Genomic DNA, 16,693 nt, shown 5'->3' on the forward strand with positions numbered 1-16,693 from the left:
TCAGGAGTCACTCCCTGTGGTGCTCGGTCGGGGATGTTGGGAATCGAACCCAGGTCGGTCAGTCGCATGCAAGGCAAGAACCCCACCCGCTGTGCTATCACTACAGAGAGAGAGAGAGAGAGAGAGAGAGACAGAGAGACAGAGAGACAGAGAGACAGAGAGAGAGAAAGAGAGAAATAGACAGAGAGAGACAGACAGAGACAGAGACACACAGACAGAGACAGAGAGACAGAGACAGAGCATATTCGGTCGCAAGACTGTCCTCCCCCACCCCGTCCTGACCCAGAGGTTCCCAGCAGTTCCCCGGGCAGCGCCTTTGACCAAGAGACATCCTGGAGCCTGGGGGCTGGTGGCCCCTGTAATACCCGTCACCCGGGCGGCCGCTGTTGTGAGGGGTCCTGGCCACCAGGGGGCACCCGAGAGAGGGCGCTGTGGCCGCCCTGGCGGGCCGGGAGTTTCCCCTTGTGGGGAGTTTGGTGCCTCCCCGAGGTGCGCCCCCAGCCCTCAGCAGGAGCCCGCGAAGCAACAGCTCCCCCTCTCCCATCCCGCCCCCTCCACTGTGGGACCCCTCCGAGCCCAGCTGACCCCCCACCCAGGAGGGAGCGCACTCCACCTCCAGCGAGCACTGCAGGCTGAGCAGAGAGGAGCAGAAGGCGGGGTTCCTGTGGGCAAGGCGGGGGGGGGACCCCCTCTCATCTCTGCAGCCCCCCAGCCTGGGCTCTCGGCGCCTCAGGACCAGCCTCTGGAGCAAGAAGGAAAAACACCCGCTCTGCGCTGGAGGCCGTCCAAGGCCTGGCCCCAGTGGGGTGACGTGGCCCCTGGGCAGGGGGGGGGGTCTGGGGACTCGAGGGGCAGCAGGGGTGCGTCCGAGGGTCGTCTCTTGGGCTGGTGGGGCTTGGGCCACGCCTGGCGGCACTCAGGGCTGACTCCTGGCTCTGTGCTCAGTGGCCACTCCCGGCCAACTCAGGGACCCCCACGGCACGCCAGCAGCTAGAGCTGCCAGGGTGGGCGTCCCTGGAGAGGTGCCCCCAGCTTTGTGGGCGTGAAGGTGGTGCAGGACCCTCAGTGTCCTGGTTCCGGGGGTCCCCCTGGCCGGCACTGGCCCCAGGAGTCGAGGGGCCCCACGGCAGGTAAGGGGGTGGCGGAGGTGCCCACACAGGAGGCGTTAGCGTGGATTCCTTTATTAGCATCCCCCACCCCGACTGTGATGGGGGGGTTACAAGAGCACTCCCCCCTCAGAGGGCGATTAAGGCAACTCGGACTTTTCTAGAATCTGGGGGTCCCAGGGGCCCATTAGCAGTGAGCCTGGGTGGGGGGGGCAGGGGTGAGGAGGGGGAGGTCCCACCAGCTGGGGTGGGGTGGGGCGCAGGCCTTGTGCTGAGACAGGAAACTGGGGTCCAGGATGGCGCCCCCACCCCCACAGCGCAGGGCTGCCTGCTCCTCCCTCTCGCTGGCTTCTAGGGACCCCCAGGGGGTCTGGGCTGGACCTGCCAGGCCCTGGGCAGGGGGTGCAAAGGGAGGTGGCGGGGGGGGGGGCGGGGTTGCCGCTGGCTTGCCAGGGAACTTTCTAGAATCACACAGGGCTGGTTCCTGTTGGGGTGAAGCCCTGCAGGACCCCCGAAGCTCTTACAGGCTGCAGGGCTCTGGGGTCAGCAGAGTCCGAGAAGGTCCTGTTTAGGGGTGCTCACAGGGTCCCTCCCCAGCTCTGAAACCCACCCTGCCTGCTGCCCGCTCTCTCTCTGCAGCCCCCCGGGGTGTCCCGCTCCATCCCCCAAACTGGCCAGGGGGACAGGGCCCCGGCTGGGGCATCTACTGTCATTCCCCCTCCCCCACCCCCACCCTGGAGGGTCCCGCACAGGGACAGTGGGGGGGGGGCTGCCCGGTGGGATTCTGGGCCCAGAGTCCCCCCCCACAAACCCTGCATCCAGGGGGTCGTAGGCAAGAAGTGGTCAGTAGCCCGCGCCCCACCCATTCTCTGCAGGGCCTGGGGGTGGGGGCTGGGGGGGCTCTGGCAGCGCTGGCGCCGCCCACCCGGTGGGCGTGTCCTGGCCCCGCCCCCAGCCCTGAGGGTCTCCACACGGGCACGGAACCCTACACCCCCACACCCCAGTGCCGGGAGGGAGGGCGGGGGCGGCCCAGGCGTTGCTCCCCCCAGTCCCTCTCAGGCCCGAGTGGGGGTTGGGGGTGGGGCAGGGGGCAGCAGGGCGTGGCGAGGGGGCTGGGGGGGATGGAGACACCCCCGCGGCACACACACAAGCAAGATGCGGGTGCTCAGACTTGCAGGGGGGGTGCTGGACCTGGGCCTCCCCCGGGGTCACCTCCCCAGGTGAGCAGGCAGGGGTGCGGGTGGGCGGCCGGGGCCAGGCAGGGAGGACCGACTCCCTGGAGCACTGTGCGCAGCCAGGGCGGGCACTGCCCCCGGCCCTGAGTCTCTGCCACTGTCTCCGCCTGTCCCTGGCTCTGGGGGAGGTTGGGCCTCCCCTCATCAGAGGCCAGAGGTGCCCAGGGAGAGCCGCGCTGGCTCCGGAGGCAGAGAGGGACACCTCCGAGGGACTCAGGAGGTGGGGGGTTCAGGACAGAGCCCCCCATGCCAGCTGTTCACCTCGGGGGGCTCCTCCTGGCCAGGGGCTGTTTCCGGTGCCAGCGGCAGGAGGGCTGGTCCTGCACGCGCCCACTCGGCCCCGTGTGCCCGAGGACAGGCACAGATGCATCTCCTGGGGGGAGGGGGGCTGCGGGTGGGGGAGGGGCCCGGCCAGGTCCCCGCCGCCTCCCTCCCAGGCCACCCCGACGTTTCCTGGGGAGCAGGGTGGGCATCCCTGGGTGCAGAACCTCCCCTCCTGCCCCCCCCCGTCGTGTCGCAGAGAGCAGGGAGCCCCCAGAGGCTGCGTGGGGACCCCCGGCTAGCAGGGTCCCGTGCGGGGAGGAAGCAGAGCCGTGTCCCCACGCCTGGGACTGGGGGTCTCTGGCCGCCAAGGCCGCCACCTCCTCCGAGCAGGCTGCAGGGCTCCTGCCTTGCGGGTCCCAGGCTGGGCGGGGAGGCAGGAGTCACTGTCTGCCACCCGGTGTGGCGAGGGGCCGGGCGCGCAGCGGGAAGGTGCTGCAGGGGCGCCGCGCCCAGCTGGCGTCCGGGTGCCTGCGCGGCCGCTAGTAGCTAGTAGCGGTGCATCTGCAGCCTCCGGTGCAGCGAGCAGGTGAGAACCATCCCGCAGATCTGCCGAGAGAGCAGGGCGAGCTGAGCGCCAGGACCCTGCCCTGCCCGCGCGGGCGCAGCCAGGGCACCCCACTCCCACCCTGAACCCGTCAGGGGCAGGTGCCCTGCTGAGGTTTGGAGTGTTTCCAAGCTCCAGACCGCCTAGATCCCCCGGCCCCCTGTACCCCATCAGAGCCGGAGGCCCAGACAGTGATCCCGGTCCTGGTCGCCCCTCCCCACACCCCCCTTCTCTGCCTCGTAGCCCGGGGGCCCAGGGTGGAGAGCAGGTCTGAGACTCTCCCCTGCGGAGTGCAGAGCTGCGGGGCTACTCCCCTCCCCTCCCCTCCCCCTTCCCTCCCCTCTGCTTCCCTTCCTTCCTCGCCCTTCCCTTCCTTTCCCTTCCTTTCCCTTCCCTTCCTCTCCCCTCCCTTCTTCTTCCCCTCCCCTTCCTCTCCCTTCCTCATCCCCTTCCCTCCTCTCCCCTCCCCTCCCTTTCTCTCCCTCCCCTCCCCTCCTGTCCCCTCCCTCCTCTCCCCTCCCCTCCCCTTCCGGGTTTCAGGGTCACACCCAGTGGTGCTCAGGGCTTATCCCTGGCTCTGCACTCAGGTGCTCAGGAGACCGTTTGGGCTCCAGGATTGAGCCCAGGTCAGCCGTGGGGCAGGCCAGCACCCTCCCTCAGTACCACCGCGGCTCCTCTCTCCTTGCCCCCAGCTCCCTGGGCCTGGCTCTGCCCTCCCTGCAGGTGGCCAGTCTCTGGGCCAAGGAGGGCGAGGACGGGCCTGGGGCTGGTCAGCTGCCCGGGACTGTCCCGAGAGCCCCCCACCGGCTGCCAGTGGCCCCCTCAGCCCCCCGGTCCCCCCAGGGCTCCCAGACTTTGCAAGCAGGGCTGGTCCCATTCCCTCCCCGGGCGCCTGAGGCTGCACTGCCAGGGTCACGGCTCAGCCGCGTCTAAGGTCCCTGTGGGGGCTGCTTCTCGGCTACTCCAGACCCCCACTTCCATCGGAACAGCTCTGAGCTAGAAACGTCCTGCCCTCCTGGGCGAGGTGGCCATCGATATGAGGACGCTGCCACTTTAAAAGGGGCCTGGCTGAGGGCTCAGGCTCAGAGAGGGCGGGCAACATCCCCAAGGTCACACAGGAACGGGACAGGACTTTTCTCTGGTGTCTGGGGGGGAGGGGCAAGGCAGGGGGGACACTGTGACACTCTCTTGGGCTTCTCCCGTGTGAGCCTTGACTAGCAGGCCGGGCAAGGGCGGGGAAGAGGCCTCAGTGCCGGGCGGTCAGCTGGGCACGCCTCAGGGCTGGGGGTGCCGGCACGGCTCAGTTCCAGCAGTGGCCAGCAGAGGGCGCGCTAAGCTGAGGCTCAGGGCTGCAGGACCGAGGGGACCACCCGGGGCTACCGGGGCCAGGAGGAGGCGGGGCGCGAGTTCCCCACGGAGCGGTGGACGGGGAAGGGGCGCCCTCAGACCTGCAGGCTGCTGCCGCTGTGCCTGTTTGTTAGTTTGGGGCCACACCCGCGACGCCGGGGGCTCCCTCCTGGCCCTGCACTCAGGCGTCACCCCCGCGGGGTGGGGCCCTCGGGGGCGGCGGGGGTCTCAGGGATGCCTCACGCTGCCACTCTCAGCCCGCGGCCTGTCCTGCAGCCGGTTGGTCCCTCCCTGCCCGGGGCCCCGTCCCCCGCGGGGCCAGCAGGGACAGGCCGTGCGGCCCAGGCTGGCTCAAGTCCACGCGGAGCAGGACTCCCTCAGCCCTGGAGCCCAGAGAAGTTTCTGGAAACACAAGTTGCACAGGGCAACCCTTCCCGGGTTCTCCTGGCACCTTCTCTGGGGTCCCCAGTGGGGCGGGCACTGTGACTGGAGGCCCCAGGGAGTCACGTGGTGGTACTTCCCCAGAGAGCGTGGACAAGCCAGGGGCCTGGGGCCACTGGAGTTTGTAAGGAAGAGACAAGGCAGGAACACGTGTGAGGGGTCAGGGACGGGCATGCGCGAGTGTGCTTGTGCGTGTGTGCATGTGTATGTGTGTGCGTGTGCATGCATGTGTATGTGTGTGTATTTGTGTGCGTGTGCATGCATGTGTGCGTGTGCATGTGCGCATGTGCGTAAGTGCATGTGTGTGAGAGTATGAGTGTGTGCGTGTATGCACGCGTGTAAGTGTGCGTGAACATGTGTGCATGTATGTGCGTGTGTGCGTGTTAGTGTGCGTGCACGCGTGTGTGTGTGTGTGAGTGTGTGTGTGAAGCTGGCGTGGCAGGGAGCACCGTGGCTCTCTGGGGGCCGAGTGGAAGTGAGAAGGACCCAGCCTCCTGGACGTCTCCCCAGGGGGCCGGCCCGTGGACCCTGTGGTCCTACACCGCGAGCCCCCACGCTGCCCGTAGGCAGCCCTGTTGGACGAGGAGGAGCTGGAGTGGGGCTGAGGGGGTTCTGGAAGGTTCCCCGGGCCGGCCCACCCCGCTGCTCCCTTCTGTCCAGGAGCCGCAGCCCCGGGCCGCACAGGAGGGGAGACCCCGGAGCCACTCCTCTGGCCCAGGTTTCCTCCGTCGTACGGGGCGGGGGGCTCAGGCCGGGGAAGGGCCGGGTGAGGGGCCTTCGGGCCCTCGGGGTCTGCACTGGGTGGACGGAGCGTCCCTGGACGCAGGCAGCTGGCAGGTCTGGACTGGCCCTGTGCACTGGACTCCGGGGGAAGGGGTGGGCGGGGCCGGCAGGGCGGGTGGGCGGGGCGGGTCTCAAGGCACCGCACACAGAGCCGATTCAGGTCTGCTCGCACCCTGCCCAGCCCCTGAGGACAGCTCCGGGCAGCGGATCCTGCCAGTGAGGGGGAGTCGGGCCACTCTGGCTCTGGACCCTGCCTGTGCCCGGGTACTCGGGCCCACAGGTGTGCCCGCACCCATGTACACACACACACACACACAGGAGTGACTGCAGGTGCACACACGCACAGACACACACACACAGGAGTGACAGCAGGTGCACACACGCACAGACACACACACAGGGGTGACAGCAGGTACACACACAGACACACACACAGGAGTGACAGCAGGTGCACACACGCACAGACACACACACACATGCACAAAACAACTTTGCAGGATGCATGCAGACACCCACAGAGCCGCCTGTGCATCCATGCACACACGCACGCACGCACGCACACACGCACACTCATGCATGCTCGTCCCTGACCCCTCTCGCGTGTCCCCCCCTTGTCTCTTCCTTACACGCTCCAGTGGCCCCAGGCTCCTGCTTGTCCACGCTCCATGGGGAAGAGTGCCACGTGACTCCCGGACACAGGGGGGAGGGGTGCGGGGCGGAGGTGCTCAGGGCGGGTGACTCATGGTGTGTACTGGGGTCGGAGCCCTTGGGGACAGCTCCCCCCGCCCCCTCCCCCTCGACTCACCTGCAGGCAGGCCACCCCGATGCCCACGGCCCCCATGAGCAGCAGGTGGTCGGCCAGGAACTGCTCCAGCTTGGAGATGCAGCCGCCCTGCAAGGGAAGCGGGAACTGAGCCGCCCCGGCAGGACGGACGGATGGAGGGGCAGAGGGGCAGAGGGGCTGCAGGGCCAGCCCGGGGGTGGGGGCTCCAGCGGCCCCGCGTTCCCGGGCCACAGACACCTGCGCTTGCGCACACATGCACGCGCACACACAGGCGCACGCGGACTCCGGTGGGCCCGAACCGTGGCCCCTCCCCCCCACCCTGGCCCGCGTCTCACCTCCACCTGGTAGATGTTGGAGGGGTGCACCCGCCCTCCCCCGCCCCCCGCCCGCGTCTCACCTCCACCTGGTAGATGTTGGAGGGGTGCACCCGCCCTCCCCCGCCCCCCGCCCGCGTCTCACCTCCACCTGGTAGATGTTGGAGGGGTGCACCCGCCCTCCCCCGCCCCCCCGCCCGCGTCTCACCTCCACCTGGTAGATGTTGGAGGGGTGCACCCGCCGGCCGCAGCGCGGCACCACCGTCTTGCAGCAGCTGTCGGGCACGCGCCGGCCCTGCGCCTCGGGGGAGCGCACGTAGGCGCTGAGCCGCCAGTCGGCAGAGCTGTTGCTCCCGCAGCACCGGAACTGCGGGGAGAGGGGGCGGCCAGGGTGCAGGCGCGCACTCACACTCACACCCGGGCACGCGCACGCTCATGCTCGCACACAGTCACACTCACACTCGGGCACGCGCACGCTCATGCTCGCACACAGTCACACTCACACTCGGGCACACACACACTCACACACTCACATACACTCATGCTCACAGTCACACTCACACACATACACTCATGCTCACAGTCACACTCACACACATACACTCATGCTCACAGTCACACTCACACTCGGGCACACACACTCACTCATATACACTCATGCTCAGTCACACACTCAGGCACACACAAACATTCATGCTCACACACACTCATGCACTCACAGTCATGCTCACACACACTCATGCTCACATACATTCACACACTCATGCTCTCATGCACAACACACACCCTCATTCACACACTCACTCATGTTCTCACAACACTCACACTCATATTCATACACACTCGCACTCACACATATATTCACACCCATTCACACCCACTGGCACCCACATGCACTCACACATATACACACACTCACACCCACACACACACACAGAAGCTCACACACCCACTCACACAACACCCACTCACACATATACTAATACACCACACACACATACATTTGCACCCACTCAAACACATGCACTCACACACATTCATACACACGCACACACTTACACACATACATTCACACCCACTCACACACCCACTCACACACACATGCACTTCCACTCACACCCACTCACACCCACTCACACACGCCCACACTCAGCCCCACATGCACCGACACCCAGTGCTCTGCCTTGCTCGGGCCGCTGCTTTCCCGTCTGCCTCCCCGGCCCCTCCCTGCTGCCCGTGGGGTGGGCTCGGGCCCCTCCGGGGTGGCCCTTCAGGAAGCCACTGCCCGCGGTGCAGCCACCTGCGCCCTTTCTGGTCTCGTGCCCCTGGGGGTGGGGCTGTGGGGCTGCAGGGCGGGGGGTGGCTGGGGTCCCGAGAGCATGGGCCTGGGGGTCAGGACCCGGGCAAGGGGCCCCCCCGCCTTGGCAGGGCTGCCGAGGGGGCAGGACCCCAGACTCACAGGGTCGCGGCGGGGGGTGTCCCCGAGGCCCGAGGGCGGGCTGAGGGCTGGTGGGGTGGGGCCCAGTAGAGGGGGCTCCTGCCCCCCGTCACAGTCCAGGTGCAGGAGTGGAAGCGGCTCTTCTGGGCCACACGGGCAGTGCTCGGGACTCACTCCTGGAGGGCTCCGGGGACCCTCAGGGTGCTGGGGCGGAACCCGGGCCAGCAGCGAGCAAGGCAAGGGCGCTACCCACTGCGCTACCCGGCCGGTCCCGGAAGTCGGTTGTTTTTGGCCCTTCTGCATTCGGGGACCGACCGTCCACTGCTTACACCCGGCCCTGCGCTCAGGGGTCCCTCCTGGCGGGGCTCAGGGGGCCACGGGGCGCCGTGGCCAGAGTGCAGGCAAGCCCCTCCCCGCTGGACTGTCGCTCCAGCCCCAGACCAGGACCCCCTCAGGCCGCCGGCCGGTCAGAGCCCTAACAGGCACAGTGGGGTCCAGCCCCTCCACCCGGCGGCAAGGCAGGGTGCAGCCGAGGGGCCGCTCAGGGACCCCCACGGGGAAGGCAGCAAGGAGGGCTGGGCGGAGCGGAGACAGAGCCCTGGCACCAGGCGGGGCTGGGTCGGGTGAGCTGTGGCCGGCGGTCACTCAAGCTCTCAGGCTTTCTCTTAGGACGTGGCCCCGGAGGCTCAGAGAGGGCAAGCGCGGGGCCCGGGGGGCTCAGCAAAGTGGGGCGTGGTGCTTACGTCCTGCTGCAGCCGGTCCATGGAGGCGGTGATCTCCGCGGCCTGGGGCTGCCCGTAGTTCTCCACCAGGGTCCGGGTCAGGTGCAGCCGCAGCTCCTCACTCAGCTGGGGGCGGGGACGGGCGTCAGCAGGACCCTCTCCTGCCCGACGCCGCCCCGACGGCGCTGGACTGTGCATACGGCGCTCGGGGGACACGGGTGCCCAGGCAGGGCGCCCAGGATGGGGGCGCGTGCGAGGGCAAGGGCTGGCCCCGGGGCCGTGGGGGTTGCTGTGGGCCCCGCGGGGGAGCCTGGCTGGAGACCACCGGCCCCGCCGCAGCCTTGAGTCAGGCTCAGGGCACCTGGGACCGGGCCTGGTGCTGCCTCGGAGGGGAGCTACGCGCCCCTCTCCTCGGAGGTTGCCCCCACGTGGACCCCGCCCGGCCTCGCCCCTCCTCCTGCAGGGAGGGGCCGCCCCGCCCCCGCCCCCCGCTGGTCTGTCCATTCAGCATCGGGAGAGCGAGGAGGAGGGGGATCCCAAAGTGCTGAGGGTGGCTGGGGCCTGGAAGAGCAGCTGCCTTGGTTTCCCCTTCCTAGGTCCTCCTTCTGGGAGACCTTAAGAGGAGGAGGAGGGAGGAGGAGGGGGGAGGAGGAGGGGGGAGGAGGGAGAGAAGGGGGAGGGGGTGGATGGGGAGGAGGTGGGATGAGGAGGAGTGGAGGAGGGGGAGGAGCAGGAAAAGAGGAGGAGGGAGAAGAAGGAGGGGGAAGGGGAGGCAGGAGAGGGAGGTGGGGAGGAGGGGGGAGGAGCAGGAAAAAAGGAGGAGGGAGAAGAAGGAGGGGGAACAGGAGGCCGGAGGGGGAAGAGAGAAGGGAGAAGGAGGGGAGGGAGAAGGGAGAAGGAGGGGAGGGGGAGGAGGAGGGAGGGGAAGGAGGGGGAAGAGAGAAGGGAGAAGGAGGGGAAGAAGAAGAGGAGGAAGAGGGAGAGGAGTGGGGGAGTGGGAGGGGGAGGGGCGGGGCGGGGAGCGACCCGCATTCTTCCACTCACCCTCTGATAGTACACGTGGGCCAGGACCCCGGCCACCAGCTCCACGAGGAAGATGACGAGCAGCAGGCAGAAGTACTAGAGGGGCCAGAGAGAGGGTCCAGCGGGCAGGGGGTCGGCCTCGCCGCAGCGACCCAGGTCCCACCCCCGGCCCTCCCTCCCTGGGGGTCCCTCGAGCAAGGAGCGACTCCCAAGTGCAGAGCCGGGGGTAACCCTGAGCATCGCCAGGCGTGGCCCAGGATTACCACTAGGAGGGGGAGGGGGCAGAGGGTCATGGCCAGGGGCGCCCGGCACCCACACCAGCCCCCTCTGCACCCCTGGCAAGGCCCAGTGTGTCCTGCATGGCACAGGGGGAAACTGAGGCAGCCCCACCCCGGAGGTGAGGGATAAAGACCCTCCTGCTGCCCCAGTGTGGGGGGTGGCAGGGAAGCGCCCGTGGGCAAGGGGCGGGGCAGTTGGCTCTGGGTCCGGGGTGGGCCAGCGAGTGGGGTGGGGTGGCCGCAGGGGCAGCCCCCTGGCCGGGGCCCCACCCACAGCAACACCCCGAGGGCTTCCGGGGCTCAAGGGGAAGTCTGGACCCCCCCACCCCCCCGCGGGCTCGTCCTGCAGCTGCCCGGACGGAGGAAAGCCAGGCACGCCCTGTCCCCAACGTGACGCGACGTGACACAGCCCCCGCAGCACGTGAGAGCAGTGGGCAGTCCCCGCCCCCGCCCAGCACCTGGAACCCTCTGGGGCGGAGCCACAGCACAGCGGGGAGCGAGCCTGGCAGGTGGGGGGCCCGGGTTCAAGGGCTGGGTGCGGCCGCAAACCCCCTCCTCTAAAAACCCCGCTGCTAAAAAGTCCGGGCCGGGGGTGTGGTGCCGCCAGCGGGCCAGCCTGCACCGCGGGCGAGTGCGTCAGCAGCCTGATGGTGCCCAGGCTTCCCGACACCCCCAAACTGCCGCTGTGCCTTTGGCCGGACCCCAACAACTGGGGACCAGGTTTTATCAAGAAATTAAATGGCCAGGGGCTGGAACGATAGCTCAGGGGGGAGGGTGTTTGCCTCGCACGTGGCCGACCCGGGTTCGATTCCCAGCATCGAATATGGTCCCCCGAGCACTGCCAGGATAATTCCTGAGTGCAGAGCCAGGAGTAACCCCTGTGCATTGCCAGGTGTGACCCAAAAAAGAAAAAAAAAAAGAAACAGCCAAAAGTTAGGTATGTGGGAGCCACACCCACAATCCACCTCCAGCTCAGCTATACAAGCTCATGTCACTGTCACTGTCATTCCGTTGCTCATCGATTTGCTCGGGCGGGCACCAGTCACGTCTCCATTGTGAGACTTGTTGTTACTGTGTTTGGCATATCGAATATGCCACAGGTAGCTTGCCAGGCCCTGCCATGTGGGCTAGATACTCTCGGTAGCTTGCCGGGCTCTCCGAGAGGGGGGCGGAGGAATCGAACCCAGGTCAGCTGTGTGCAAGCAAGTGCCCTACCCGCTGTGCTATCGCTCCTTGGTCTTATTTCAGAGACCCATAAATCTGGAAAGAGACCAAAAGCCACAGTTAATCTCGGACCCTCGCATGGCTGGACAGACCGGGGTGAACAGGAGGGGGGTGGGTCAGCCTGGTGCCCGCCCCTGGCAGCCCCTTGCTTCCACAACCCAACATCACTGCCGTACCCCCGCCTGACTCCACCGTCTCAGGACGAACCTCACCAAGATACAATCTGCTGAAAATTCATGCATGCGGGTTTGGTGACTGAAGTCTCCAGGCGTTCTCGGGGTCGGGATGGGCTACCTCCCCCACCTCCCTGTACTTCCAGAAGCCTTAGCAGTCACATCCATGCCCCAAAGCATTGCTCCCCAATGGAAAAGCTGCTCTAGCCTCACCCTCCCAATAAAAATACCGAATACCCTGAACAAACACCATGACCTCTTAGCACCTGTACTGCAAACCATAATGCACAAAAGGAAAAGGGGGGGGTAGAGAGAGAGAGAGAGAGAGAGAGAGAGAGAGAGAGAGAGAGAGAGAGAGAGAGAGAGAGAGAGAAGGAAAGTGCATCGGATAGAGGGAGGTGGGGGTGGGGGAGGAGAGTTGGGGGAAACGGGGGGGGGGCACTGCGGGTGGGAAACATACGCAGGTGAACGGAAGAGTGGTGGATCGTGGTATGACTGAACCCCAATTGTGAGCAGCTTTGTAATGGTCTGTCTCACGGATATTCAATTTAAAAACTTTAAAAATAGGGGCCGGAGCGATAGCATAGTGGGGAGGGCATTTGCCTTGTACGCAGCCGACCCGGGTTCGATCCCCGGCATCCCATATGGTCCCCTGAGCACCGCCAGGAGTGATTCCTGAGTGCAGAGCCAGGAGTGACCCCTGAGCATCTCCGGGTGTGACCCAAAAAGAAAAAAAAAAAGAAAAAACTTAAAAAATAATAAAAAAGTGGCGTGGACTTCACGCCCAACCCAACCAGCTAAGCCAACAGCTGAATAAACAGCAGTGCTCCTACACTCAATAAATGAATAAAGTAAATGAATGCGATAGAAAGAGCAGGGCTTGCTGGGGTCTTCCTCAGTGCCCCCCCCTACCATTCTGCAGGAACGAAGGTAGGAACCGGGTCCGACTGCTCCCCCAGAGCTGGTGTCCAGGTGGGCGGGGCGGGCACTGGGCCCAGACTCAGGGCTCCGTGGCGGGACAGTGTGGCCCCCAGGGGGGGGCAGGAGGGAGGGAGGCCAGCAGGGACCTCTGGCCACGGCAGCGGGGCCCAGCGGGGGCGGGCCCAGGGTGCGGCAGACTGGACGTGGGCAGCGCCGTGTCTGTGAGGGGTCAGAGCCCGCCCTGCCCCTGGCCCTGCCCTGGGGAGGCCCCTGGCCGGGAAGGGGACACGGGAGGTGGCGGGGGCGGGCAAAGGCGACCCAGGGACACACGAGGCCCCTGAGAGTCGCCCGAGAGTGTAGCCGGCCCCAACGCCAGGCCCAGGGCAGGCTCGAGGGCACGAGGGAGCTGGGCAGGGCAGAGCCGGCAGAACCTCGGCCCAGACACCAGGAGGGCGGCCGGCAGGGGTCTCCTGGCTCTCTGGGGAAGGGTGACGCCTGCAGCACTGGCATACTGACACACGGCACACTGAACAGCGCAAAGGCACACCCAGACACACAGACACACACTCAGACACACAGACACACAGATACACACAGACACACACAGATGCCCAGACCCCGACACACACAGACACACAGATACGCACACACAGACACATAGATACACAGACACAGACACAAAGACACAGAGACACACAGACCCAGACAGACACACACAGATACACACTCAGAGATACACAGAGACACACTCAGGCATACAGACATGCAGATACACACTCAGACACCCACAGACACACCCAGAGACGCACAGATACAGACTCAGACACAGAGACACACAGACACCCAGACACCAATGTGCACAGAGATACACACACAGAGATACACAGAGACACACTCAGACACACACAGACACAGACACACACAGACACACAGACACACAGATACACATATTTAGACACCCACACACAGACACACACAGACACACACAGACACACACACAGAGACACACAGACACAGACACACACACACAGACACACAGACAGACATACACCCAGACTCACCTAGGCACACACACAGACATACACACAGACATGCATATAGTCACAGCCTCTCTCTACCTCTGTCTCTCTGTCTCTCTCTCTGTCTCTGTTTGTCCGTCTGTCTGTCTCTGTCCCTGTCTGTCTGTCTGTCTGTCTCTGTCCCTGTCTGTCTGTCTGTCTGTCTGTCTCTCCCTTCTCTCCAACCCCTGCCCAGCCCTCCTGCCCTCCTGCTTCGGGACCTGCCCTGGGCGCTGGCACCCCCCGCTGCTGTCTCTGCCCAGACCCGAGGCCGCCCGTGCCCTTCCTTCCTCACCTGGGGGAGGTCATCACCCCCTCCAGGTCCCCCCCCTTCCCCGCTGCCCCGACGATGCCCCGGGAAAGGCACAGCCCCTCGGAGCCCGGCGACTGCCACCCAAGTGTGACCACCCAGCTGTATGTGTCTTAGTCGCTGTGGGTCTGCGTCTGTGTGTCTGTCCATGGTCCCGCCCACCGCCTACTCCCCTTTCTGACGACCCGAGGGCCCCCCTCTCCCCACAGCCCTGCGCCAGCCGGGCAGAGCCGGCGACCTGCTCTGAGAGGGGCCTGGGGCCCGCCTGCGGGCCGGGTCTGAGGGCGCAAGCCTGGCAGCCCCGTCTGCTGAGTCACAGTCGCCCTCCACAGCTAACTTTCTCCTCCGTCCCCTAATATGAAAGACCACCGCCTGCCCCCTCCCCCCGCGGGCCCGGTGGCCGGAACCATCCGTCACCTTCGCCATGTGACTCCAAGATCCCCAAGTTTCCAGAGACTGGAACCAAACTCCGAAAATAGCCCCCGCATCTGCGGGCGGCCTGAGGCCTCGGCGGCCTGACCGGCCAGGTCACGCCTGGCTGTCCCGCCTCGGCGAGGAAGACGGGGTGTGAATAATTCACGCCCGCGCCCCAGCTCATCATTCGGCTCCGGTCAAGCCGTGCTATTCCTGGCCCTCACGGACGCTTTCTTCTCGGGAGCTGACTTCCAGGCGGGGGGGTCGGGCCGGGAGGACGGCGTGTCGGGGGGGCTGACACGACTCCCTGGGCGCCTGCCGCCTGCCTTCCTCCCGCCTCTCCTCTCTGGCTGCTCCGGGTCAGCTCTCTGCAGTGCTCAGGGAGCTTCCAGAAGCCGTGGGGCCGCAGAAACAGCCTTCCGCGTGGCTCCCAGCACACCGCGGGCCTCCAGGGGGACCCGGGGCTTGTCGTCCCTCTCGGGTTCCTCCTGCAGGACCCAGGCCCGGCCTGTTTGTTAGCCGCCTTCCCGGGCAGCCCGCCAGTTATGCACACACGAGCAGGGGCACGTGTGTGTGCAGGCCTGAGTGTGCACATGTGTGTGTGGGAGGTCTGAGTGTACACGTGTGTGAGTGGGTGTATGTATGTGTATGTGGGCCTGAGTGTGCACGCGTGTGAGTGGGTATATGTGTGTGTGTGTGCGCCTGAGTGTGCATGTGTGTGTATGTGTATGGGCCTGAGTATGCACATGTGTGAGCGGGCATGTGTGTGTGGGAGGCCTGAGTGTACATGTGTGTGAGTGGGTATATGTGTGTGGGCCTGAGTGTGCACATGTGTGTGTACGAGCCTGAGTGTGCACATGTGTGTGTACGTGTACAGGCCTGGGTATGCGCATGTGTGTGTATGTGTACAGGCCTGGGTATGCGCATGTGTGTGTATGTGTACAGGCCTGAGTGTGGCATGTGTGTGTACGAGCCTGAGTGTGCACATGTGTGTGTACGTGTATAGGCCTGGGTATGCGCATGTGTGTGTATGTGTACAGGCCTGGGTATGCGCATGTGTGTGTATGTGTACAGGCCTGAGTGTGGCATGTGTGTGTATGTGTATAGGACTGAGTGTGCACATGTGTGAGGGGGGTATGTGTACAGGCCTGAGTGTGCACGCGTGTGACTGTATGTATGTGTCTGGGTCTGAGTGTGCATGTGTGTGAATGGGTATATGTATGCAGGCCTGAGTGTGAGCATGTGTGAGTTCATATGTGTGTGTGCAGGCGTGAGTGAACACGCATGTGCGTGTGTGTGTGTGTGCATGCGCAGCACCTGCTTCCTTCCACTCTGAAGGCTTCCGGGTCAGACTTCTCACGGGCCTTCAGTCCAACAGTCCCCCGGGCTGTGACCCCAGGCTGTGACCCCGGGCTGTGACCCCGGGCTGTGACCCCGGGAGCCCCCGCAGCTTTGGTGTTGCTTTTAGAGCCTCTCTGGGGTGCTCAGTGACCACTCTGGGCCGTGCTCAGGGGACCTGTTCCTCCAGCCCCCGCGGGGTCTGAGCAGGGCAGAGGGGGTCCCTGACAGGGGGGGGCTCAGGCTGGGCCCCGTGGCTGGACTCTGCCACTGCTGAGAGGACGGAGGTGCGGGCGCGGAGACCGACCCTGCCAACCCGCATCTGGCACCTCTGTACCCGCAGCTGGGGCCGAGGCCACTGCCGGTGGGCCCAGCGCAGGGGACAGCCCTGGGCAGCACCCGGCCGAGGGGCAGGGCTGAGGCTGTCGGCCTGGGGGCTGCGGGGGTGGGAGGTGCCGGGAGACGCAGGAATATTCAGGTTTCTTGGAGGGTGTGCGGGGTCTGCCCGGGCTTCTCCTCCCTGACGGGACCCTTCTGGCCTCCTCGGCCCACGGTGCCCGGCCCACCCAGCCTCCCCGCCCCCTCTGCATGGACGGCTCCCAGTGCTCTGGGACCCAGACAGCCGAACCCGAGTGCCCAGCCTCTAAGTCTAAGAAAACCAGGCCCAGGCGACAGGCCCGCGGGGGGCACTAGCCTTGCACACGGCCAACCCGGGCTTGGTCCCCGGCACCCCATGTGGTGCCCCCTCCCCGCCAGGGGTGATGCCTGCCTGCAGAGGTAAGAAGTGACTCCTGAGCACTGCTGGGTGTGGCCCCCAAACAAACAACAACAACAGCAACAAAACAAAACTAAGTTCCAGGGAACCAGGGAGAGAAACACTGAGATCCAAGCCCCTCTGGCAAGCGACCCCTGTCCC

At 65.7% G+C, this 16,693-nt stretch overlaps 1 protein-coding gene across 1 annotated transcript in view; it reads right to left on the bottom strand.

The window, feature by feature from the left end:
• Positions 1-1,155: 1,155 nt before the first annotated feature.
• Positions 1,156-16,693, bottom strand: part of TSPAN11 (tetraspanin 11) — a 68,304-nt gene continuing 52,766 nt past the window's right edge. Inside the window, exons 4-8 of the mRNA XM_055142210.1 lie at positions 10,083-10,157; positions 9,060-9,164; positions 7,087-7,245; positions 6,586-6,672; positions 1,156-3,211 (exon numbers count right to left, since the gene is read on the bottom strand). Of these exons, the coding sequence (XP_054998185.1) occupies positions 3,152-3,211; positions 6,586-6,672; positions 7,087-7,245; positions 9,060-9,164; positions 10,083-10,157 (486 nt within the window). The 3' untranslated portion in view covers positions 1,156-3,151. The remainder of the gene's footprint in view (positions 3,212-6,585; positions 6,673-7,086; positions 7,246-9,059; positions 9,165-10,082; positions 10,158-16,693) is intronic.

Source organism: Sorex araneus, chromosome 6 (assembly GCF_027595985.1).
Source record: "Sorex araneus isolate mSorAra2 chromosome 6, mSorAra2.pri, whole genome shotgun sequence".
Taxonomy (NCBI): domain Eukaryota; kingdom Metazoa; phylum Chordata; class Mammalia; order Eulipotyphla; family Soricidae; genus Sorex; species Sorex araneus.